Here is a 25,265-nt window from a genome sequence, read left to right on the forward strand (position 1 = left end):
AATGAGTCTATATTATATACTGCCAGTGTGCTCACTCAGGTTAAGAAATAATAAAATAAAATAAATGATCAAAAATAAGAATATGAATCTCAGTTTGTAACTTTAATTGCCCGCCCAGGTGAGCTACCAGTGATTGGCACAACTCATGTAATCATTCATTCCTCCAGGTTACATGAATGTCTCTTGTTTGCTGATAACAGCCTTCCCGAAACACAAATGTGAACGTATGTATCTTGCTGAAGGTCAGTCAGCTGAAACACTGAGATCTGCGTTTTATTTCGTGTCAAAAATATATATTTTACAGTGTCAGTCAGTCGAATGATACTTTAACGAAGAACCCTTCATCACAACCTGCACACTATTAGATACCATCGGCCTCAGAGACAATAAACTCGCAGCATGCTTTATGGAATTGATTGAGCAAAAATTGCCTAGGCTGCAGAGAGTCAAAATACTTACTGGAATGCCATTATAACCATTAAGGAAATAATTTGGATTGGGATCTAATCAACTTGAATTATTTAGTATTCTACGGGGTTACACGAGGCTGATACGCTCCACTGTTTACAAATTAACTTTTTATTACAAGCTTTCGTTAGGTGAATTTACCGAGGCAGGCTGCAATAAACACGTCTCTTGGTTCCCAGGGAGGTATAGGAGGGAAATAATTCCCTTTCATAAAAAGCATATGGAAACAAACAATCCTAACAAACAATCCTCCCAACTGAAACCAACTACCTGCCTATATCTTCATATTTGTTCTTTAATAGACTGTCATTTCCCAGCTATTCTCATCATGACCATTGTCAACAGACACCTCTTACTATCGATTTATTGTATGATTATTGGAGAAATTGCAGCATAATCACCTGCCAGACCAGATTTTTGTTCATGCTTTTCCCTCAATTTCTTGAGGTATTCTCAGTTTCTGCCACATGCAAAATCAAGTTTTTCTGTTTTTAATAATGAAGATATGTTTGCTCAATAGAGTGTGCCGTGGTATTTATCTACATTGGTGATTTTCAATCAGAGACCCTCAGTTCAGTTTCAAAACTTTTTCCAGCAGGGTTCTGTTTAGGATTCTTTGCAACTTATTTTTATAAAATCATTCCCAGCCTGCGGCCGCTGTGAGTGTAGATTACTGCTCACAATCAGAAGTCTCAATTGCAATAAAAACTCTGTCCATCACCCGCCCAGGTGTATCACTTCATGGGAAATCAACAATGATTGTCTCACAGATAGACTGGTCCTGCTTTAGAATGTCCTACTCTAGCTCAGATTGGTTATGGACATGAATGCCCCCCCTACCAATGCCCAAGACTCATTTGAGGAAATTGGCGCTGAAGCTCCCTTCATGCGCTGGCCTTGCTCTGTGCCCTCTCCACGTCACGGGCCCATCGGCCACGCCTAAATGGGATCCTCAATTGATCGGTCCACTACACGGTACTAAGTGGCAGATGTAACGCGAGGGAAGAAATAAATTGCGTGAAGGAATGAATCGATGAACTTATGGATTTCTTAATTTGTCAACGAATGGGTGCAGGCAATTGCCGAGCTGATATAGAGTCAATGAACAGATAATTTTCTTCTTCTTAGTTCTTTCGGTAAAGTCACGTAGAAGGGAAGTAATAAAATAATAAAAATAAAACATAATATAATAATTCTCAAGACGTTTCGGGCCACAACGCAAGCAGCCGTCCTCAGGCGAAGAATGAATCACCGCCAAGCTTGGAGCGTATATTTATTATGTTTTATTTTTATTATTTTATTACTTCCCTTCTACGTGACTTTACCGAAAGAACCAAGAAGATGAATCTCTGCAGTCACGAAAGCTTTAAATCGAGACAATTATCTGTGAATGAACAAACGAACGAACGAACGGGTTTGCACAGGTGCTGCCGAGTGGGCAGAGAGGCTGGCAGGCGTACCGTCCGAGTAGGTCCGCGCCACCACGTCCTCGGTGGAGGCTCCCGGGCCGTGCCGGTTGACGGCGACCACGCGGAAGCCGTACTCCGTGTGCTTCTTGAGGCCGTGCATGCTGTACGACTGGCCGCCCACGTCCACCTCCTGCCAGGTGGCGGTGCGGGCGACAACGGAGAGTCACAACGCCGCCAGGCACCGGTGACAAGTTCATCTTTCGGCGAGCGGTGCCGGACGGTCCGGAATGCTGCCGAAGAAGCGGTGGCTTCGCCAGTGCTAGTGTTTAATAAGCCATTAAAGCCGTGGGTTTCATCTATTTAGCATTTTGATTTTTTCGTTCACCAATGAGCAAGAAGTCCCACTTGATATTGAAAGCGCATCTATAAAAGCACGATTAAATAGAATCAGCTTCACAGAGAGCTTTCCTCTTCATTGACGGTCATCTACTAATTCATTAACTACATGCGCGATCATGTTTGTGACCTCTTGCTGTCTCGTCTTTCTTTCCCTGCTGCTTTCATCACTGTCCTTCTAAGGTACTGCACCCTCTGGATTTCATCTCTTGATTCCCCGATATGATTTACGCGCCTGGCCGATTCCTTCTGTCACTCGTCATCTCCTATCATCTGCGTCCCTCTCCTCCAGCGCTCACTGTCGCTGGCTGCTACACGTTATGGGAAATGGGCAAGAGCGCAGCAGTTTCATTTGATTCAGCCAAACTTAAACAAAGCCCCAGCACCATGAGTAATTGGTGGAATGAGGCTCGCTGTTCAATATATTTCAAATTAAAAGAACGCCACTGTTGCTTATAAATATTATATATATATTTGTAAATAGCTACTCCCGCACTTCTTATTGAAATTATGCGGTCACAACGAATGAAAGCAATAAAAAATAAAGCACTAATTCAAACACTTATTTTAGCAGTGTACACCTGGGGAGGAAAACAAATGCCTAATCGTGTGCCTTATTAATAAACACCAGTTACAATAGATTACTTGGCCAGGTCGTAGCCACAGAAGAGGTTAATGCATTGGCTTGGACAGTGCTGACAACGCTGTGGAAGGTCAGAGCACAGAGAGTCAGCAAGGGCAGGTTCAATTTATTTGGAACCCGATTTGATGGCTCTGTGTTTTAAGGTAAGTCAATCTGGGCTGGTCTGGGAAGTTTATCGGAAGGGAGGGAACATCCCTTAGAGCTACAAGGGGAGATTGATAAATGAGCTGACAGCCATGTCTGCCTTCGTGATGAAAAAGAAGGAATTTGCTGAAAATCTTGTTAACCTTCACGCAGCCTATCAATAAAGGGACCAAATTGTTTTTTTTGTTCAATTCCCAAATGCACCCGAATGAAAAAAACCCCCCAACAACCACATACACACTACGCCTACACGGCATTCGCACCCACACACTGTCGGTTGCCAACAAAAGCTGTCCTCGCGATCTTTGACACCCGCAATGTATCGTCACGTTTCCGAACCTAACGATCGCACCATCATCGTTCCGCGCGTGAGCACGCGCTCCGCGTAATTTGATAAGTTGGGCGGTGACCGGAGATTAACGAGCAGAACTGGCTCCGCTTGATGCCTTCGAATATCAACAGTGTCCGAGCCAGACGTGGTGACAGGGTCGATGACGCTTACGCGACACCACAGAGACGCTGTCGCACACCTCGCAGGAGGTTGAACCTCAGCGTCTTTAGACTCGGAGCACCAGCGGATAAAGTAAGCACTCGTCGATGGGGCTGTTAATCACACGCGGGAGGGAAGTGGGGGGCGGGGGTGGCGGGGGGGTAGGGAAGGTCTTCGGGGAGGCAGTGACCCCATCTTCTGAGGGGAGCATGCGCTTACGGCAGCAGATCTCAAATTTGGCTTCACGTCAGGGCGGTTGTGAAGCTGTTTGCCGGACCATTGGGCGGAGTTGGCATTATCTGCTTAGCGACCTCCTGCTCCCGCGCAGCCCGCTCCCCGTGTCAACACCACCTCCCATCCCAATGGTGTAGCCACCTGGGATCTCAAATAAAGCTTACGGGGGGGGGGGGGGGGGGGGGGGGCGTGTTGGAAGTGGTGTAAAGGGGTTGCATACCGGGATCCGTCCCGGTGATGACTACTGTACGTAACGCCGAGGCGCTGGAGCTCACTTCTCTCAACAACAACAAATCCCATCTCGGCCAAAGGCGATACTATCGCTAAAGTGCAATGGACAGGCATTTGAGTCTTAATGTTCTCTCAGCCTTATTAATGAATGGCAATTGATGTTCTTTCACAAGTGACTGATGATAGACGAGGATGCTTGATAAAGCTAACCCACTACACTTGTGCAGTCGCACACAAAATCCTACGCTCGTGCGGAAGAATCGCTAAATAGAAAGCAATAACGTCGCGTCCGAGAGAATGAAATATGGTAAGGCTGTTATTCAGATAACCCATTTCATTTCCATGTAGTGTCCAACTGAATAGAAAACGTTTAATAAAGTTGATGATTACTCGGGATTTCCAATGGTTATGAGTGCAGCGAGAGAGAAATCTATTCGGGGGGGGCTTAACAACCGCCAGACCCAACTGCATGTGCCTACAAATCCAGCAGAACATCATTGACTCTGGTCCAGTGCGTCGTTAATGAGAGATCCATGGATCGCTTTCACGTGGAAAGAGACTTTGCGCATTGCAGTCTTTGATTTAACATCACATTATCGTACATTGCAAATGTCTTCAAAAGGGGGTGGAATTATATTGCCGTAATTGATGAAGCTGCTTAATTGCATCATTATCGTCGTCATTATGAATTAATCTTAGGAATAATAATTTAGCAATTTGTTAGCAATGTTGTATTAAAAGTTGACCAACTGGCCTTACGCTGTGCACTCATGAACTGGGGGTTGCCTGAGCAGTGGGTGGGGGTTGGTGTAGGAATGGGCGTGGCATATGAGCAGTGGGCAGGGCCAATGTGAGAAAGTGTGAGGCCACTCCCTATTGGTGGGGCTAGTGAATGAGTGGGCGTGTCTATGTAGAAGTGGGTGGGGCCAATGGAGGGTAGGGGGGCTGTCAGCCTGCCACGTGTCCTGGTGGAGCCTGCCAGTAATGTCGTCCTAATGTGGTTCTTGCTTGATTCTCTCACCTGCTCCCCATCCACGCCCGGGCTCCGCTCCATGTAGTAAAGGCGATAGTTGAGGATCGGGCCATTTCCTGAGATGGGCATGTCCCAGCTCAGAGTGATGGAGGTAGCAGAGGTGACTTCGGCTTCCAGATTCATAGCCGGCCCCGGCACTTGCACTGGTTTAACAAAATAAAAGAAAACAGGAAGAGCAAACAGCCAGATTCATCTTTCTGAATTATAAAATTTATCGCAAAATCCCACAAAAGATTCTGCTTGCAGTGTCAAAAATGTTTTTACTTTTGTATTATATATATAAACAAGTCCTTGTGATGCTATGCACAGTTGCGTAAATAAGTCTCATTTTTTATTTGCGATGTGTTTTCCAATGCAAAAATATCACAGAAATCAAAAACTAGAACAACAAACAAAAGTAAATACATACATATTTAGGGTAAATAGCGTATAAAGTTCATAAACATCGATTCTTGAATGATGATATACACTATTTAGGAAATGCTCTGAAAAGCTGCTCTGGAGAGAATTTGGCCTACTCTTCCATTTTTGACCTGTCATTTTCGAAGATTTTATTATTATACATATTTACGTGGGTAAGAAATATTCAGCCATTGGAACCTCATTTGCCAGTAAAAAATATGATAATTGGTTTTTTACCCTTTAATCTGGCAACAAAACTGACACCTTTTTTACAAGGAGTCATGTTTGCATAGACCACAATACCTGCAGTCATAATGCAAACAAAAAACATAACTCTGATAATGTATGCACTGTCCTTGAAGTTGATTGGTCCACACCCGAGACAGCTTTCCTTAGAGCCTAGTCTCACATGGGTTGGACCAGATGATGCCAAAAGGCGCAAAAACTTCAAGGACAGTGCATACATTATCAGAGTTATGTTTTTTGTTTGCATTATGACTGCAGGTATTGTGGTCTATGCAAACATGACTCCTTGTATAAAAGGTGTCAGTTTTGTTGCCAGATAAAAGGGTAAAAAAACAATTATCAAATATTCAGCCGTTACGGTGGTTTTAACAAGAATGACCCGCCGGAAAGAGGTGCGAGTGCCAACATTTAACCCCGACACACGTGGCCTTCTCATAGACTAACTGTGGCGGTGACACCATGTACACTGCTGGTGGGCAGGAAAGGGCGGCAGATTTCAGAACCCTAATCGGGGCACACTTACATAAAAACGGCTTCAAACTCCATCCCCACAGCAAAAGCAAATATTAGCAAGATTTTGGAAACACAATTTATTATTCCCACCGAGCATAAAATAGGAGCATGATCTATAAACTGAATTTTTTTTTGGTGTGGTAAGGGAGGTCAATTAAGCAGGTATAGGAGGAGCAGCAGATTTGATGATAGCATATTCTGTAGGCTGTTCCCACATGTGCTAGAGAATCCAGTTTGCCAAGGACAGGCAATTTGAACAGTGGGTCTTCTTGCCACCTTATCAGCTGAGATAATCAGCCAATTTTCTCCCTCCCCTTCTCACTTAGCAAGATAATCGGATTGTACCCTGCTTCTGCTTATTAAAATACTATTTCAACACTAGGTACCTTTAATTTAAACTCTGAAGATGGCCAATGTTGGATACCACTGAAAACCCATTTCAGAGAATCTCATTTCACAGTTTTAGAATTGGCATTGCCTGTCAAGATTCATCCATCAACCGCGGACACATTGGCCTGGAACACGTGCAAATGAAACACATCCAGCGAGCATGGCATTAGAGTCTCCAGGAGGAAAGACTGTGAGCTCGTTTGTGAGTAAATTACAGCATAATCATAGCAGCAGCAGCAATGGCACAAATAATTCAGTTTAGTGGACCCAAAGTTCATTTCTATATCAAATTTTTTCCTATTTTTCACTGCCTGCAAACAAAGGGAGGCAATTTTCAAAGTAGTGTAGATGATAATAATCCATTATGTTTTCGAATGCAATCGTGTAAGAGAAATAACACTGCTGCTGGGTAAAAACCTCTCAAAACCGCGTCGGTTTTGGGGGTTGCTTGACCATACTTAACCAAACTGGTCATTGTGGGTGGGATAAGGGGGCACATGCACCGGAATGGTTCAGATGTTGCTCACCACTGATGTTAGCCGTGGACGAAAATCGGACTCGGGTCACCGGGTTCATAGCGCAGTGTGCTAACCACTGTGCCACCACTCTCACCACCCCATTAGGTGTAAGTGTTTTATAAAAATGTGACCCATTACCTTCAAGGGCTTTTAGAAAAGACAGTAACAAATCGAGATTCTATAATGCTTGACACAACGTGCATGTACCACCATGCACAGTTGCTGGGCAAGTGCTCCAACTTGGAAATTATCTTTCTGGGCCAAGCAAAACACCTTAATCATGGACCAACTTAACATAACCGTGAAGAGACCGGAGAGACATCAGTGCTACAGCAAAAGCCAAAACAACTCGTAAAATTAAGTCGAGAACATTTCCTTTTGACAGAAAAAAGATGGGAGTGTGCAAAAGCACTTCTGAGCGCAGAGAGACAGCCACCGTATTTACGTAACATGAGGGACAGCACCTTGAAAATCCGGTGCAACAACAAAAAAACGAGAGATTTCAAGAGAGTATACAAATGCACAGATGTGACGTTATTAACAGCTTTCGTTTGCGGATACTGCGTAGCAAGGTTAAAATCACTGAAATATATGGCTGTTGAGCTCTTTACGGGTCGTGTTTGCTGCTGAACACCTGCTCACAGAAGAATAAAACCCGTTCACACGTCAGAGGTAACGGCAGAGGTGGGGAGCTGTTTTAGTTTGGGTCGCGTCTCATCAAGCACCCCTCCTCTCCGTCGACCGAGCGGACCGGCCGCTCGCCGTGGGGACCGACCTTCAGCCTGTGTGGCCACCCTGATCGTCTGGGAGCTCTCTCCCAGACCGTGCCTGCTGAGGGCCATGACGCGGAAGGAATACTCCGCCTCGGGGTGGAGGTCGACGACGGTGACCTGCAGGTCCCCTGGCTTGGTGGTGTTCACCGCTCGTTCCCTAGGGAGAGAGGTCACGACCCCCGGTCATTGGCGCTGTTACCAGTTGGTTGCCACCGTATGCGGCGGGACTCCTTTGGGCGGGATTTGGCACAACTTTGCTCGGGCACTTTAATGAAGTCAGCCGAGGTTCAATTTGCACCTGTTGGATTTCTTTTGAAAAAAAGTGTGAACAGATGTGCACCATGCTACGTGTACATGATTTGGCAGAACCAAAGGTAGGCAAAAACCTGAGGTTAATTTTTTTTATAATAATCATTGTTAAAAGTTTGAGTAGAGTGCAAACAGATGTTTTAAATATACTTCGTTCTTACTTAAGATCAATGCATTTTGATTTGTGTATTTCCAGTCACACGTGGCTCAATAGGAGAGCGAGCGGCTTGCAGTTGGAAGTTTGCAATTTCAAATCCTGGTTGGCAGTTTACCTGGCCCATCATCCCTCCGGGGTCACTTAAATGAGCGCCACATTTTGCGAAAGTCAACAGCGGTTATCCTATGGATGCACACACCCGCGACATAGTAATGTGGAATGTCCACCAATGGCTATTTGAGCAGAAAATCACTTTCACTTGATTTGGGAGAGTACGTGTTGTAAATCACGATTAAAGTAAAAACTCACGTGAGAGGCGTTTGTACATAAAGAGCAATGTTGAGCATTTGCAGGATTTTTTTTATGGACATGTCTGACACACAGCATGCACTGCACTGATCTGACAGATAACCGAATGCATGCATCATTGCACAAAATGACAACAATAGGACAATTGTAATAGATTGGGGAGAAAAACATATATATATAAAAGAAATGTTGTACCGAAAATAAATCATGTCTTGAAAAACACAACACATTCGAGCATATCAGCATTTGCATTACACAATGACCACCGCCCAAGGCATGCAAACATTTGCAATGATCATTGGAAAGGAAAAATCCACGAACGCATTTGCACAGCATAATTTGATACCTCGTGGAAGCAACTGCGGTAATAAGACAAGCATAACAACTTCACATTCAACAACATTCGAGCGCACAATGGCAGGAAGTTCAATCCTTTCTTATAACAAAGCAGAATTTACATGTGTTTTTTTACCCCACAATTTGTCAGCTAAAAAAAAAAAAGGTCCAACATTTCAATGCCAGAGGCTATTTCATGACATTTTGAATGTTGTTCCTGCACAATTCTAGCATGCAATTGGACACGTGGTCTCAAAGAGCGAATTTGCACATGAAAACCAAGCAAGATTACGATGAAGATGTGCACGCACCCCTGGAAACAAAGCTCAACGAAAGCCACTATCATTCTCGTAACTGGCTGGCCACCATGATGAAGGTATGTAATCGCTTTCTCTTCCACTCATCAGAAGAGCGGCTAATGTTAAGTTGGCTGTAAATGACACGGAGACCATTTGCACATAAAGATCCGCTTGGACTGGGCATTCTGTAAAGCTGAACGACAAGCATAATGGTCTACCGTGACCATGAGCAGTGGTATCAATAAATATACCACAACTCATGCGATATAGTTTTTCTTTTGCTCACCCACTAAGTCTAAATATTCAACCAAGATTGGTTTTGTATTGAAAGTACGATGTAATTTTTCGATTTAAAGCTTTCGTGACTGCAGGGATTCATCTTCTTAGTTCTTTCGGTAAAGTCACGTAGAAGGGAAGTAATAAAATAATAAAAATAAAACATAATAAAATAAAATAATTCTCACGACGTTTCGGCTACAACGCAAGCAGCCGTCTTCAGGTGAAGAATGAGACAATGCCAAGCTAGGAGCTTATATATAAGCTGCGTTGGAGGTGGAGGAAAGAGCGCCTTAACAAAAGAATGTGCATATGAAGAGGAATTTAGCATATTCATGGAAAATGCGTAGGAGGTGGGCGGGGGGGTTTCAAAGTCATATTATGCCCATGCATTATGCAGGATCAACAGCACCAAGGGGGGGTGCAGGGATTAGCAGTAACAAAGGAAAGGAATGTTAATGATATGTAGCTGCAGTTACTCAACCACCACGTAGAAAACTAAAGTATAAACTACATAAAAAACTAAAGTATAAATAGCATAGCACCATCAGTATACTTACTATACTCTACACTAAGCTGAGTTACTAACAGCAAGTAATACATTACAATTCTACGTCGTAAAAATTATATAATATGCTTCCATCTAAACTTTATTCTATTGCATCACACGAGCATATACCGTACTATATACTGCCAACATTAAATTATATACTGTATTGCTGTAAACCAACCTATATCTTATACATTTAATATAACACTATGTATTATTCTACCCACCCTAACATTAGGGTGGGTAGAATAATACATAGTGTTATATTAAATGTATAAGATATAGGTTGGTTTACAGCAATACAGTATATAATTTAATGTTGGCAGTATATAGTACGGTATATGCTCGTGTGATGCAATAGAATAAAGTTTAGATGGAAGCATATTATATAATTTTTACGACGTAGAATTGTAATGTATTACTTGCTGTTAGTAACTCAGCTTAGTGTAGAGTATAGTAAGTATACTGATGGTGCTATGCTATTTATACTTTAGTTTTTTATGTAGTTTATACTTTAGTTTTCTACGTGGTGGTTGAGTAACTGCAGCTACATATCATTAACATTCCTTTCCTTTGTTACTGCTAATCCCTGCACCCCCCCTTGGTGCTGTTGATCCTGCATAATGCATGGGCATAATATGACTTTGAAACCCCCCCGCCCACCTCCTACGCATTTTCCATGAATATGCTAAATTCCTCTTCATATGCACATTCTTTTGTTAAGGCGCTCTTTCCTCCACCTCCAACGCAGCTTATATATAAGCTCCTAGCTTGGCATTGTCTCAGTCTTCACCTGAAGACGGCTGCTTGCGTTGTAGCCGAAACGTCGTGAGAATTATTTTATTTTATTATGTTTTATTTTTATTATTTTATTACTTCCCTTCTACGTGACTTTACCGAAAGAACTAAGAAAAAAAGTACGATGTGTTAAATTTAATTGTGAAAATATAATGGCTTCTTCGCAGTTGCAGACCACAATTTGATGACTTTGTAGGTAATATTTAACATGCAGTGAGTATTACGAACCACTTAAGTGTTCCTGTAAGAGTAAAACATAACTTTTAAACTCTGCAGAAAATGCTAAGGTAAGAATAAAATCTATTTGCAAATCTCATTTTAAATTGTACAACTAGAAAATAAAAAAGTGATTTAAATTGTATTTCCCAAAAGCTAACGAATATATATGATTCTTTTCAGATCTTCTGTGGGCATGTTGGCACTACCAAGTCCCTGGGACATCATTTCAAAACTAATTAAATTTATTTCACATACTTGGTTTAAAAATTAACGAGCTTCCAATGTCTTCAAAATAATTTAAATGCAAATGTAGTGCATTTTCCATGAACACTAGTTGAAAGTTACCAAGATATTTATTTAATACGTACACCAAAGATTGATTACACTATGTTACACAATTTTTGTTTCTGGGTACTAAGTGTTATTTTGCTTCCACGTGCTCCCCACGTGCTTCCCACTCCACTTGTTTTCTCATTCATTCATACCTGATGACGGTTGCTTGTGTTGCAATCTAAACGTCGTATTCTATTATTTATTTTATTTTATTTCTACGTGACTTTACCGAAAGAACCAAAGAGTAATTCCTGCAGTCACGGAAGCTTCAAATCAAGTTTTATGTACATCTCTATAACTGGTTATTTTTGACAAGGATAAAACCATCATAAGCCACGATCAATCCACTGCTGGATGACCAATGGCAACGATGCAGTACCACTGTATATGTTACACGTATGTTCTGAGCAGCTGCCACTGGTGAACTGACCGACTCACAGTCCGAAGTATGCGCTCACATTTTGTTTGAGGAACGACTCGTCATATTATCCATTATTTTTCGACAAAAAAAAATCAGTACCACTTTGTGGAAATCCACAGTCATTGCGCCATTAAGACACTGTCCCCCCCCCCTGCCTCCCCCCCCCCACCATAGTAATGTGGAGTTTCCATCACTGGTTCACGATCACCAATGGAGGTATGCACCAGCGAGTATTTGTTTGATGGACACACTTTGTGACTAATTTGTACGAAAAATGCATCGCATTAAAATTAGCAATGCAAAACATGCTTACTTAAAGTATTTTGCAGGAGAGCCTCAGCATTAATTCCCTAGCCCATGAGAGTAAAGGGGAAATCCAAAATCCACGATACATTAACAATTCAACTGCATGTATTGTGCGTAGGTTAATACTCTGCATAACCAGCAGGAAGTGGCAGTGACCTCACAAATTGCCCATACCTTTGAGGTGGCATTAAACGTTCAACTCTTCCACGGAGGGACATTAAAATGGCTTTATAAAGAAGAGGTAATGAAGTGGAAAGTTGTGGGTTGAGGATAAATATATATTTGATAAAATCACATTGAACAAATGCATCGGTGCTACCAAAGTTATGGTGGTGGCAGAATATTTTTTATTGAAGATGACTATAATTGAAGATGATTTGGTGAATGTTTTCACTTGATTTGGCTGTGCTTGCCACTGGCGACACACCGCATTGCAAGACGGATAGAATCCGTGCACTTGCCTTCACGGCTGAACTGGGCTCTCTACAGGACAGGGAAGAGGTGTTTATTGAATAAGACATTGGATGTGCTCCACAGAGGCTTCAGTGTATGTATTCTCTGTTGGCACGTGTCAATCTGCCATTGTAATCACGTCAAGTCAAAGTGTTCCCTGTGCTTAAAGAGCACAAAGGTGGGCGCGATTCTCTCTTGGCAGGCCTGTGTCAGCGGTCGGGAATGTTTACTTCCTCAGGTGAGAGCCAATCTATCCTGTGGCGTTGGTCGGTCAAAGGCTGTTGCATCAAACGCTGGTAGAATAATTGGCACTTAAAACCCACTAAGTGGAAGAACTAGTATAAGGGGATGGTTCCCTCAAAAGCGCCAGGGCCATTGTGAAAAGATGAGCATTTTTTTTAGAATCAACATGAGCTTAGAGTGCGTGGCTGTTATACATTTTCACGTAATAAGCCACTTAATTTGTGGCCAGGTCACTTCTGAAAAAGAACTACATATAGTCCAGTGGGCCTTACCTGGTCAAATAAAATAAATTTTAGTTTTCGCAGTTATGTTGTATTATGCTTGTGTACCCAGGAAGGCCTCACTGAGTCTCACGACTATTTTTCAGGAGGTGTCCTGCCAGGTTCTTGCAGTAGCGGGTGATGATTGCTGAGTAATTTGTGGTTAATTTCTCAAATTTGGCAAATGTGGACCATTTGAAAGATTCACCTGTACTACAATTAATTCCTGGAGTAGTGCATTTTGGGCAAACACATTCATTATTCAAATGTCCACGTTCATAATAACACTCAAGCTGACAAGCAAGTATGATTCGACATTGAACCAATTAAGGTTTTATGTGTGCCCAATCAAACCAACATTAGTGCTGGTAATTAGTTACATTTAATTAGTTTGTAATAAATTATAATGATGATCTAAGTACAATGTGAATTATATGTAGTTGCTGAATTTAACCAAAATTATCAGAACAATGAACACCACTTACTCCAATAAGTGATATGTGCGCTGTCACTTGTAGGACCGCGATATCACTTGTCACCAAATTATAATTAAATGTTGATTGACTTTTATCCAGGTTATGTTACAAAGAAGTATGTTTCTCTCGCACTGCTCTTTAGTAACAAACACTTATTCAATCCAATTTACGAAGGCAACATTCTAACTTATAGTAGATTATCTTAATTAATAGATGCGCTCATCCTAGGTACTTAAAGTGGATTGAAAAACAATGCATAGTAAATACTCCCCACCTAAACATGTCTACCTCCTACCCTGTCTATCTGGTCTGGTCGAGCATACACCTACCCACCAATCAGAATGTTTCCAGTAGTAATCCTGGTCAGTGGAATACCTCGTGCCTCGTTGGGGTCAATAACACAATTACCAACTTCGTGGAAAATCAGCAGTGGTTGTGCTGTGAAGAAAAACTGGTTCTAGCGTGAGAAAATTGATTATTTTCTACCGATAGCTCAGGGATACCAATATAAGTAAACACTCTCCAATGCTCAGTTAAATATTGGGACAGTTTGACTTTGATTTAGCTCATACATCGGTGAGGAGGCATTTGCAGATCAGCTATTCATAAACAGCCCGTGACATGTTTTCCTCACTATCAATTATCAGTTGCTGCTCTAAGACAGATAACAAACCTACAAGTGATCTACCACAAGCAGCACATGAATGCCAGTATATTCCATGAACCCCACATCTGAATTGGGATAATGGAAAAATAACATATCGAGCCACTCAGAGCACGTGGACTGGTCTCTGGCATCTGGTGTCATCGGCACACTAAAGTGCCAATTCCAACCCTCGGAAAAACCACCGCCGACTTGCGAGTCGCGTGACAATTCACGGTGACCGCCAAAAACCATTCCAGCCCTCGTCATCCAACAGGGTGAGGGGGCACCCCCCCCCCCTTTCTCCATCATGCGCTGACCTGTTGGCCTTCTCCTTGGCGTAGAAGACGGTGTAGCCCAAGATGTCTCCCTGCGGATCGGCGGGCGCTCGCCACATGAGCTTGACGAAGCGCGTTGACACCAGGGCGGCCACGACGTCGCGGGGCGCCGACGGCAGAGGGGCCTCCCCGCCGCTCGCTGTGCGGTGGCGGTCGTTCGCGGCGGCACCGGTCACAGACGGGGGGTGGGACGACGGGTTGGGAGACACGGAGTGGCCGATGTCGTCTGGCGACGTTGGGGGGCGGCGGGGGGGGGGGCGGCGCGCGCGTCGGGACGGTGATGCGACGACGGAGGGGTGGCACCGGGAGTGGGCAGCGTTGGGGGAGGTGAGCAGGAGGGGTGCGAGTTGAGGGGATGAAGAGGTGGTGGGGGGTGGGGGGTGTGGATGGGGTGAAGAAAACAAAAACAAAACACACAAACGAAAAAGTATGAGGAACAAAAAATAAATGAAACTGTAAAACACGATGACGAAATAAAAGTGAGATGTTTGCATGATTAACTTATTTCGCCGCACCGTACGTAGCCAGCCGTGCTTAATCGGAGGCGAGGAGCGGGGAAAACAAAGATGGCAAGACCAATGGTAAATTCGGCAGTAACGGAATTACAGCACAGGCCTCGAAGTCCAAATGGCACAAAATCTAAAGCATCGGCGTAATTTGGCGTTTGGATCCAAAGGTGCTTAGACACTGCAGGATGGCATGAATCATGAAGGAGCCCGTTTTTACAACGTATTGGAGAAGCCCGCGTTATGGATGTAATTCCGTTAGCATGGATTTGACAACGTACAAAAAAAGCGGAATAAACTCATAAAATGATTAACAATAGAATGACAACATAGAATGAATGCATTGATGATCTGAAGATATGCCTAAACAAAACGATGTTCATATCGACACAAAACTGTTACACTGCACAGGATATTGTTACTTGGTAGCAAAAACAATCACGTTTCCACCCTCCCCCCTGAAACACGATTAATCAAATATGCATTCTGGTTAGAATAATTTAAACAAACGCATTTGCATTTCCAGAAAACGGCTGGAAACTCCAATCAGGCACGCGACCGACCGCCTAGCCACCAGCTCGGGTTACGGGCATCAGGTTTTTGCTGGCGAATGTCTCTCCAAAGGGCTTTACATCAATGCGGGCTCCAGGAAAATTGGGCCGGGAAAGCAGACATCCAGCAGGTCTCAGCTGCTAAGGGTTGGGACCAATTTACATATTTGTAGAAAACCTTGTTACAGTGTCCTGCCGTGCTGCACCGCATGGCATGGGCCAGGGGTCTCATAAACAGGACTTATTGGGCTGTACCACTGACTAAAAAATAACACGGGGCACTAAACAAACTGCCAGGATACAGTTTGATTGAAAAACTTATATATATAAAGGTCCAACTAAGTGCCTCCGCAAGGATATGCCATGGTGGGACTCAAGTGAACGGTTAATAAAGATCAGCATGATGTAGGTCCACCATAGCGTTGCACGCCACGAGAGAAAGTTCAAACAATCGCCCCCAAGCCTCGGCGCTTTAAATGCGTACACGGCAGATGCTTTACACGTCTGTATGCTTGACCTCGGCGAAAGCGAGGCAGTTTGCTCGTGGACAACGCGGGAAAGGATCAGCGCTGCAAACATTGGGGTTAGAGATTGATGCATTTATTAGTCCCGGTCCCATAGGCAGAGCCCTGCCGTGAATAGTGTGAGCACACCAGGACTTTTGAATGTTAAACAAAAATGTAATTCAGCCGTTTGTGATCATCAGTTATGATTGACTAGTTGCTACCTTTTGAACCTGTTAGGTGGTTAAGTTTTTAAACAATTGATGACATCGTGAAGGGTAATAACTTTTTGCTTGATACATTTATATATTTCACCTGGAAAATAGCTTGAGATGGAACATCTCGTTTGCAAGGGTGTCCAGGGTATCAACTTACACGTATGTAGTGAATATGTAATGACATGTAAACAAACGCTTTACATCTAAATCAAATCACCAAGGTTTGAAACATGAAGGGGAACATCATGAATATACCGCCGTGTGTTCAAAGTTAATCAACTAGCAGCGTTTAGTTATTAAAACACTACATGTAACATCTGCTATGCTCAGTTATACTTAGGTGTGCATTTCACATATAATAAGTTATCATTTACAGCTCTTTGTCAATCTATTGCTGGATGAAGGCCTCCCCTTTGTCATGTCCACCACTGGGTTTTCTTTTTACTTCAACCACTCTGGTCAGTGTGGGTTAGCGAGCGGGTCCCAGAACTGGTTCGCAAAGCGGTGGACAATGTTCGGATAACAGTCGGTGCGATGACTTTAGCGTGAAAAATGACAACGGCGGTTCTGAGAATCAAGCTCCAAATGGTTTTGCCCGTCGTACGATGTACATGCCAACTCAATATGTGTGCCTGCAATGGCATTTACCCATGCCTCCAGAATCGGTAAAAAAGAATAAAAATATTTTTATAAATAAAGATAAAACATAATTCTCGGTAATAAAAAAAAAACCTGGCCGTGCAGACTCACAGACAAAACAGCAGAGCTGATTTAACATGCGCCAAAATACCGTCGGCGCTACCTTTTTTTCTCAAGTTCAAAAGTAATGGATTCTACTGACAGGTGGACAATGACATTTCACAACAAGAACAAGGCGCGGAGGGGCATCAGGTTCTTGGTGATGCCTCTTCGCTCAGCGAACGAGCACGGCATCTGCACTTTTACTGCCAACTCATCCGCTGTTTGAACAGCACTCCATTGTCCGTGTGTACGGGCACACGTCCGCCTTGGTTGAACAATTACACGATCAATCTGCGTTTTTCATTTGTATGCCAAAATGTGCCGAGTGACATTTTTACCAAAGGTCGATGCTGTTATCACGACGCAGAGTCACCCCCTCGCCCCCCCCACCACCAGCCCCCTCGGCCCCCACCACCTTGACAAGGATCCAAGTGGCCAGAAACAAAGAGAACTAGACTATGGAAAGCGACGCCAGAGTTGACAAGCCTCTTTCGTAGGGGTTAGCCGGTATGAGACAGGAAAGACAGAAGCGAGCTCGAAAGCTGAGATGCGCAGATTAACGTTTGGTCCTGCAGGAAGACAGCTGCTTGCAGTGTGAATTTCGAATTAAATCTGCAGCATTGAGGCACAAGGGCCTACCTACTAAATGTCTGGTGGGGAAAAAAAACATCACGAGTGCAGCAGACAACACGATACGACAATGTTCTGTATTGGGATTCCGCCCACAAAACGCTCACAATCTTGCACAACCACTGGGCAGTTTAATTGTCGTATTTAATATACACATGTATACTGTCAGTATATACAAAATATTATTTAAAAGTGTGTGTCAATCCATTGCTGGATGAGTCTCCATACACTCTACGAGTCTTAAGGGATGTGTGACCATACTTCACCACCCTGGTTATTTCAGGCTGGTGAAGAAAAGGCCCAGAATAAATTCAGAGATCACCCTTCGCTGCCCTGGTCGGGAATTTCACTCAGGTCACAGGGCTAAATCGCCATGAGGTTACAAACCTGCATCTAACACAAACCTGAGGAAAAGGTTCATGACCTTATAAGTGACACTGAAGCATCTTTTCCAAGTCCCAGTTCACCGAGGTAGCAGTAGTCGTAGTAGTAGTCACAAGAAGATGGATACATTGTTAGGGCACAATTGTGGCGAGTATGTGGTATTACGATTTTCACCTCCATACCCTGACAGCAGGATTGTTTTTTTTCTAAGTCATTGGCTCCGTAGAAAAAGAAAAAAAAAACCCAGCGGCTGTCATTTTGATTTTCACGGCAAAAATCTGCCCACCATTTCAATGAATGTTTCATATGACCCCAAGTGAATGGAAGCGCATTTAATAACTGATGCATAATACATGGCGCAAAAAATGCACCCACACAAAAAAACACTGGATACTGATATGATCCATTGATATAAATAATCCAACAATATGCGAAGTCGGTTCGAACAGAGTTCAACGAGCATTCGAGTTACACGATGGAGCTCATAGCCTCGGAAATATGAGATCACTGTGGAATTTTGTTCACCATACGCGAAATTATTGTTGGAATACCCAAGTTGTATTGTAACAGGTAAAATTTCAAAGATGCAGCCCTGTAGTTAGTGTCTCCTGCCACCGCTGGCAGAAGCATCTCCACTAGGGGGAGCCCTAGATTACCCCTATATCATTGTATTACATTTATATATGTTACTGTATTATATTTATGTAATCGTCCCGTAACCAGATGTTCTTATTTCGAAAAATCCAAAATAAAGTAGTGAATTTCAGCATACTGCAAACAAGAATATGATTGAAAAGCAGAATTATAATTAAAATGTTCACTATGATATACACGAATCTTATTGACTTGGGCAAGTGATGTCTCTAGAAGGGGTGACAACTGACAGCATGAAACGAAGGCACAACCTAGAGTTGGCATGGCACCAGGGAGAGGGCCCACACGCAAAAGGACAAAACAGAACAACAAAGAGAATATCAACAAATGAGATGTGCTACGGATGAGTCGGCTCAAAGACAATAACACAGATGGATCTTCATTCAGCTATAGATTCACGATTATCATCATTTTCAATTTGGTATTGTGAGTGAGGACAGGACGCGTCTCAAGAAGGGATAATAATAATATAATCATTCCCCTGTCAGGACCACCATGAATGACGGTCGGTGGCCAAGACTATTGGCGAATTGGTAGCTAAAGGAAGGAACACGCCAGAAAAGAATGACTACCACGGAGATGGAGCGATGAAATCAGCTCGAGTGCAGGTGTTAGTTGGATTGTTGCATCGTAAGACAAGGAGCTTGGTCATGGCCTGGGGATGCCTTCATTGCAGCAGTGCAACTGCCATTGCCGATGATTGTACAAAAAACATTAATTTGCTTATTAATTTAAGTACAACGTTATCTATTAATATTATCCGGCTGAGTGGTGCTATGCCAGAGTACCCATTTCACATGCGAAAGGGGCTTCATTTCAAACCCTAACTCAGTTTCTTCAGCCCTTTGGGTGTTCATAAAATGAGTACTGTACCATTTTGTGAAAGTCAACCATAGTAGTTCTATAATACTGGTCCATCGCTTAACCCTTTTCCATTCCGAGACATCTGAAAGTTGCAGGGAGGGTGTCCCGTTCACCTCTGAATCTCGGAACGCCAAGTGGCTCAGCGTTAATTGCATTTAGAGAGGCATAGCACCATTGTTTTAAAATACATTGTACTCACCACAGAGAACTGCACTCAATGACAGCTGGCGCCAAACTGAGCCACACGCCGAGGTACCAATAACGGTATTTATTTTAGTTTTTCTTCCGTTTTTTCTTCCGGTATTATATGTGATGACGTACACATACGTTATCAGAACAGGAAAGGGTTAATAATGTGGATATTCCACCGCGGGCCTTGAAGACCTAACACACATGAGCAGCTCCTAGTGTCCGCTGAAGTATCACAGAATGCTTCCCTATTTTACATGATACTCTACAAGACAAACAAAATGCATCACATACAAGCACAGAAAAGGCAAAACATTAAAATAAAAACCCTGACAGAATGTAAACATTTGGGACTCATACGTGATGGATAAATAAGAGGGAATAACAGACAGACCTTGATGGACCCATCCACAAACACAGACTGAAATATAGTACAAAACTACGGACATTACAACAACATTAAGATGGCACATACACAGTGAGATAGATAGCTCTAACGAATAATAACCGGTCAGGGTGACTCCAGCTTCCCTAACAATTAACTGGGGGATAAGGAGGAGATAAAATTATCAAGATGCATTTTAATTGCTTACATGTGCCTACCCATACTCCTTCATGGTCATTAATCCCAGAGCAAAAGAAATTCGAATGTGACAGATGGCAAGGCTCAGGTCAGACACACCACTGGTGCGGAAAACAAAAGGTCATACCCGCAGCTTCCCCGGATCTCACCTGAAGCCATAGCAGGCCTCCGGTAATCCATGCCTCATTTCGTTGCAAATAAACAGGGAGCCAAAGTTGCCATGGCAACAGGCGAAGGCGTAAACAAGCAAAAGCCAACGATAGCACCCGGCGCAGTAATAGGAAACCTCCCCCTTGCAACCGGCGATCCTGAGGCATGAGTAAATTCACCACAGCACCAATTATATTTCATTAAAAAAATTTAGAATTTTTTTTGATCCGCGCAGTAATATGAAACCTCTGCCTTGTAACCAGCGATTCAGAGGCATTGGTAAATTCACCACAGCACCAATTATATTTCATAAAAAATTGAGAAATGTTTTGATCCGCAGTAAAAAAAACTAAGTTAACGCTCAAAAAAATATACGGCAAATAATTGTTTACAAAATGCCTGGGTGTAATCTTTATGTGGCTGCCAATGACATATTAATGAGAAACATTTACATGACCTTAATTCTATAAGACCACGAGGCTTCGTTTTGCTTGCAGCACACACAGGGAGAATGCTAATTATTTGACTTAATGCAGCCGCAAACTTAACAAAAACCCGCAAACTGCGGGCGGGGGGGTGGAGGCTTTGTGAGCTTCTTGGAAAACTCGCAGAGTGCGTACAACATCTTTTCATTGCAGCAGGTGTAAAACCTGAGCCCTTCAGAGAACAATTCGGGAAAAGGCTCCCTGCTGATTGGAAGCAATTGACTGGAAAATGGGTACCCACCCACTTCCGCAAATTGATTCTCAGAGCATGACCCGAGCACAAACATTGCCCTTGCCAGTGACTTTGAGAAAACCAAATGGAGGAGTGAGAAAAAAAAATCAAGATCGTGCGTATAAAAACCACCAGCAGAATTTGCGATAACACGGAAATGTTCAACAACGATTGCCACAATGAAATGACTGATTGCAGGAAGCAAGAGAAGAAAATAGGATAAAGTAATGCCGTCATTTCTGGCCATGTTACAAGGAGCGATGGTTTGTTATACACCAGCACGTTAACAAAATGCGCACTGTCACAAGGCGCAAGTGAAAGGCAATGTGTCACTGAGCAGAGACGAGCAGGTAAAGCTCAATGTTGCCCTGCGACATCTTTGGTCAGTGTGCGACACACAACAAGGATACAGTTCACATAGTCAGGGCAGGGATAGGGCTAGATAAATGATTTCTTTTATTTTAGGTTCTCAGACCCATAATGGGACACTCACTTGATAAATAGTGAGGGCTTTTCCCTTGCCGCACTACTGTACAGTGTAGAGTCCCAAAAAGAATAAAGTATGTTTTGCATTTGCTACTCTGAGCCCAAGCACCTTCAGGTTGTCAGAAAGCTTTTGAGTGGTCGCGATTGGCATTCTCAAATGTTGTTCACAAGAAAAACAAATGCTCACCGGTGTTTAGCTTTCCTTCCTACACGAGTATTGGTACAATAATTAAAATGTTTCCACGCTAAATGTGATGCTTGTATTATTTATCTACAGGGTTCAACTCAATAACTCAATGAAGTAAACTTTATTATTTTATTATTAGAAACACATAATTGTGTTTCATAAATGGTTTCGCGAAAATGTAAACAGTAGACATTAACTAAGCTATTTGGTGCACCACAACAGTATGGCATTACGTGCCAGAAAATGCTACTCAGTGGTATATGCCATATAACAATGTTTGTTATCGTGTATATCGGCAGAGGTTATAAACATTTATATTCATGTAGTGGAGTGTGTTAGGAACTAGCATATTGTTCATGTGATTTACACTGGATATTCTGAATGCTGTAAAATCTGCCAACTCAAACATCTCGTTCGACATTTCACCATTCTCCTTTTACATGTTGCACTCTGATCGATGGGTCGAAGGATCCACCGATTCCTTGTAAAAGGTTTCAGTTTGGTGTTTTAGCATCTCAACACCTGTTTTGTTGCCAGAAAGAAGGGGAAAAAACCTATTATCATATTTTGGGACTGGCAAAAGATCCAGTGATGTAATTAAACCATTGTCAAGTCCTAAGCGCCGTCTCATTTCAAAAATTGCTCTTATCAATTGCCATCGCAACTCCGCCTACTGTTCCACTGTTCCCCTGATTGTGTGAATTGGTGGCGCTGATTGGCTGAATGCGCCTTGCTTGCTTTGATAGAAGCTCGCATTGAGACGTGACCAATTCGCTTTCGCTTTTCATTCCAATTCCCGAAAATCACACACCCCGAAGGTGCCACAATTGGAAGCCACATGACAATTCAGCATCTGGCATTCTTCATCACAAATACAGGGTTCATAAAGGTAGCATTTCAGTTAAGGTTTGATAAATCAAATTGAACATCCCTTGTTCAATCTAAAAATCGGTAAGAAGAGTGCAATACTTTGCTTCTATAAATGGTGAATTAATGCTATAATATTTCGACAAGAGGTCCAAAAAAGAAGCGATATTACCACTGGAATACCCCCCCCCCCCGCCCGCACACCCCAAAACATATAAGAGCCGAGGGTCGGGGTAATTTTGGTAAGAAAATAATAATTACAATTTAAGTCCGCAGTACAGATTCACACACACGTCCGTCGCATTAAGCAGAGTTGAGCCTAATTAGCCAAAATGAGTGAACGGGGCTTCCCTTTAATGTAAAACAGCTGCCACATTTATCCGTCGCACATGTGAGAACATACGACTACAGCAACACACACACACACGCGCGCTCGTTATACCTACCATGCTGGAGGCATCGCATTACTACGTTTTAATCTCTGCGCCTTCTTTTTAAGGCCTTCTATATTTTGTTTGTCCCCTCCATGCGTGTGCCCATTAGTTATTCCTTTAATAAACATTGGCCAGGTGGAGGAGTCTTTGTGATTTTTTCTTTTTCCAGTGGCAGTTTGTGGACAGAGCAAAAGACCGAGCTCTCTTAACCAGAATGGGGGGATAGAAAATAAACCCTGCTTTTAGGAAATGAAATTGCAGCGTCTTGATAATACAGAATGTATATAAAACAATGAGGTCAATGTAATGAAAAAGAATAAAAAATACTACAAGGAATGTAACATTCGTGAAAAGAGCTCAAGCTAAACATCAGCTATCCAATGGTTGCATCCTCAACCTCTCTGGCTGCTCTGTGTGCTGTGAAGGACCATTGCCCAATAACGTCGCCGATTAATAAAATCTACTATTTTTTATTTCATCAGGTAAGGCCTACTGAGTTCTAGAGCTCTTTTTTCAGAAGTGACTGGGCCATAAATGATAGCTCAACGAAGTTGCTTATCTTGTGGAATTTTTGTTAGCAGCCAAATACTCTTCAATGCGTGTTGGTGATTCTAAATGTGGAGGGGAAAAAAAACGGAGGAGTGGGGACAAAAAAAATCCAAGCGACCACGGGGAGAGAGAAACGCAAACACCAAATATACAGCAGGCATCAGGGTCTGCATCGAACCCACTACCTCCTGTATACCAGGAGATGTAGTGAGCATCTCGCCACCGTGGTGCTTAACATATATCTTTGTCTTTAAGGCCACAGTGTTGTTGAATATTGTGGCGCTTTTTTGTTTTCAATGTTACACGATGCTGCTACGTTATATTGAATGTGAGCATTAAAATTGTATAAGAGGGTCCACTTTCAGTCTAAATATTAGCAGCTTCGTCGTGCAAGGAACAATTGCACACGTAACAATGGAACAATGGAACATGCCACCGATAAGCTGTAAAAAATGGCTGCAATAACAGCAAAGATTCTGTGCATCACTTAAGACTTATCACACACTTTGCTTACATTCAGCGATGTGCCCAGTAAAGAATTTCATCATGTTATACAATTAAAGATCATCCAAATCAGCGATTATTTATTTAAAGCAATATTTTTCAGCACACTGCCGCATATTGCAGTTGCAGACTTCAATTGAAGTCGTGTTTTATTTCCCAATATGTGTGCAGTGAGAGAAGTGCCTCTAATTTAGAAATAGTGCGTTCCACGTCGAGCTGAAAGAGAGGGGGGGGGCGTGTCTTTGCGAAAACAAATTAAGGTTTCTAAACAATATTTATATCATTCTCATGGCGAGAATTCTTAACAAGAAAATTCAATGAGCCCAAACAAATCACCCCCGTGACGGCCTCGGAGAAAATGTGCGCGTTGATTTCGCAATAATGCCCTTTCTTGTTTTTTTTAACCAGAAGCCATTAACTGCCTCTTTGTTGAGAGTTCATGCAGCCGAAAAGAAATATCTTAAAGTGAAACGGAATGCAGAATCTTGCGCGCGCACGGGATCACCACACCCCGTGGAGAGAGAGAGAGAGAAAAAAAACATCCCGGCTCTCTCGAGCCGCAGCTGTCATCGCGGCGCCAATGGCCGTGGACGTCAAACCCAGGCCGATACCAATCCCAGGCCGATACCAATCCCTTCGGATGTTTGATCAACGCACTGACACATAGGGCCCACAGCATTACTGGGCTGGGCAGTTGAGGAGGAGGGGGGGAGGAGGGAGCAGTGGGGGGAAGGTGGGGGGGGGGAAATGGAGGCAGAGGTAGGAGGAGGATGAGGAAAGGGTCAGAGGCATCAAGATGACACCAGGTGATGCCCCCCCCCCCCATCGCCCACGCGGCGGGCGGTGCTGACAGATACGTCCCGCGAAAAACAACTGCCACGATGGACGCTAATGGCCAACCCAAACTCCATCCCTGCAACGAACATTCCAAG

General features: G+C 43.1%; 1 protein-coding gene across 17 annotated transcripts in view; it reads right to left on the reverse strand.

Annotated features, from left to right (window-relative positions):
• The window catches only part of NEO1 (neogenin 1), a 171,404-nt gene that overhangs the window by 49,013 nt on the left and 97,126 nt on the right, over positions 1–25,265 (reverse strand). For 13 of the 17 annotated variants that reach the window (XM_061553824.1, XM_061553837.1, XM_061553838.1 and 10 more), the window contains exons 8-11: positions 14,599–14,842; positions 7,893–8,047; positions 5,037–5,191; positions 1,929–2,067 (exon numbers count right to left, since the gene is read on the reverse strand). In XM_061553824.1, coding sequence (XP_061409808.1) covers positions 1,929–2,067; positions 5,037–5,191; positions 7,893–8,047; positions 14,599–14,842 — 693 coding nt within the window. The remainder of the gene's footprint in view (positions 1–1,928; positions 2,068–5,036; positions 5,192–7,892; positions 8,048–14,598; positions 14,843–25,265) is intronic. The other 4 variants (XM_061553833.1, XM_061553836.1, XM_061553831.1 and 1 more) reach the window with 1 other exon arrangement.

This window comes from Lethenteron reissneri, chromosome 18 (assembly GCF_015708825.2).
Source record: "Lethenteron reissneri isolate LAM-NWPU_2019-01 chromosome 18, ASM1570882v1, whole genome shotgun sequence".
Lineage (NCBI taxonomy): Eukaryota > Metazoa > Chordata > Hyperoartia > Petromyzontiformes > Petromyzontidae > Lethenteron > Lethenteron reissneri.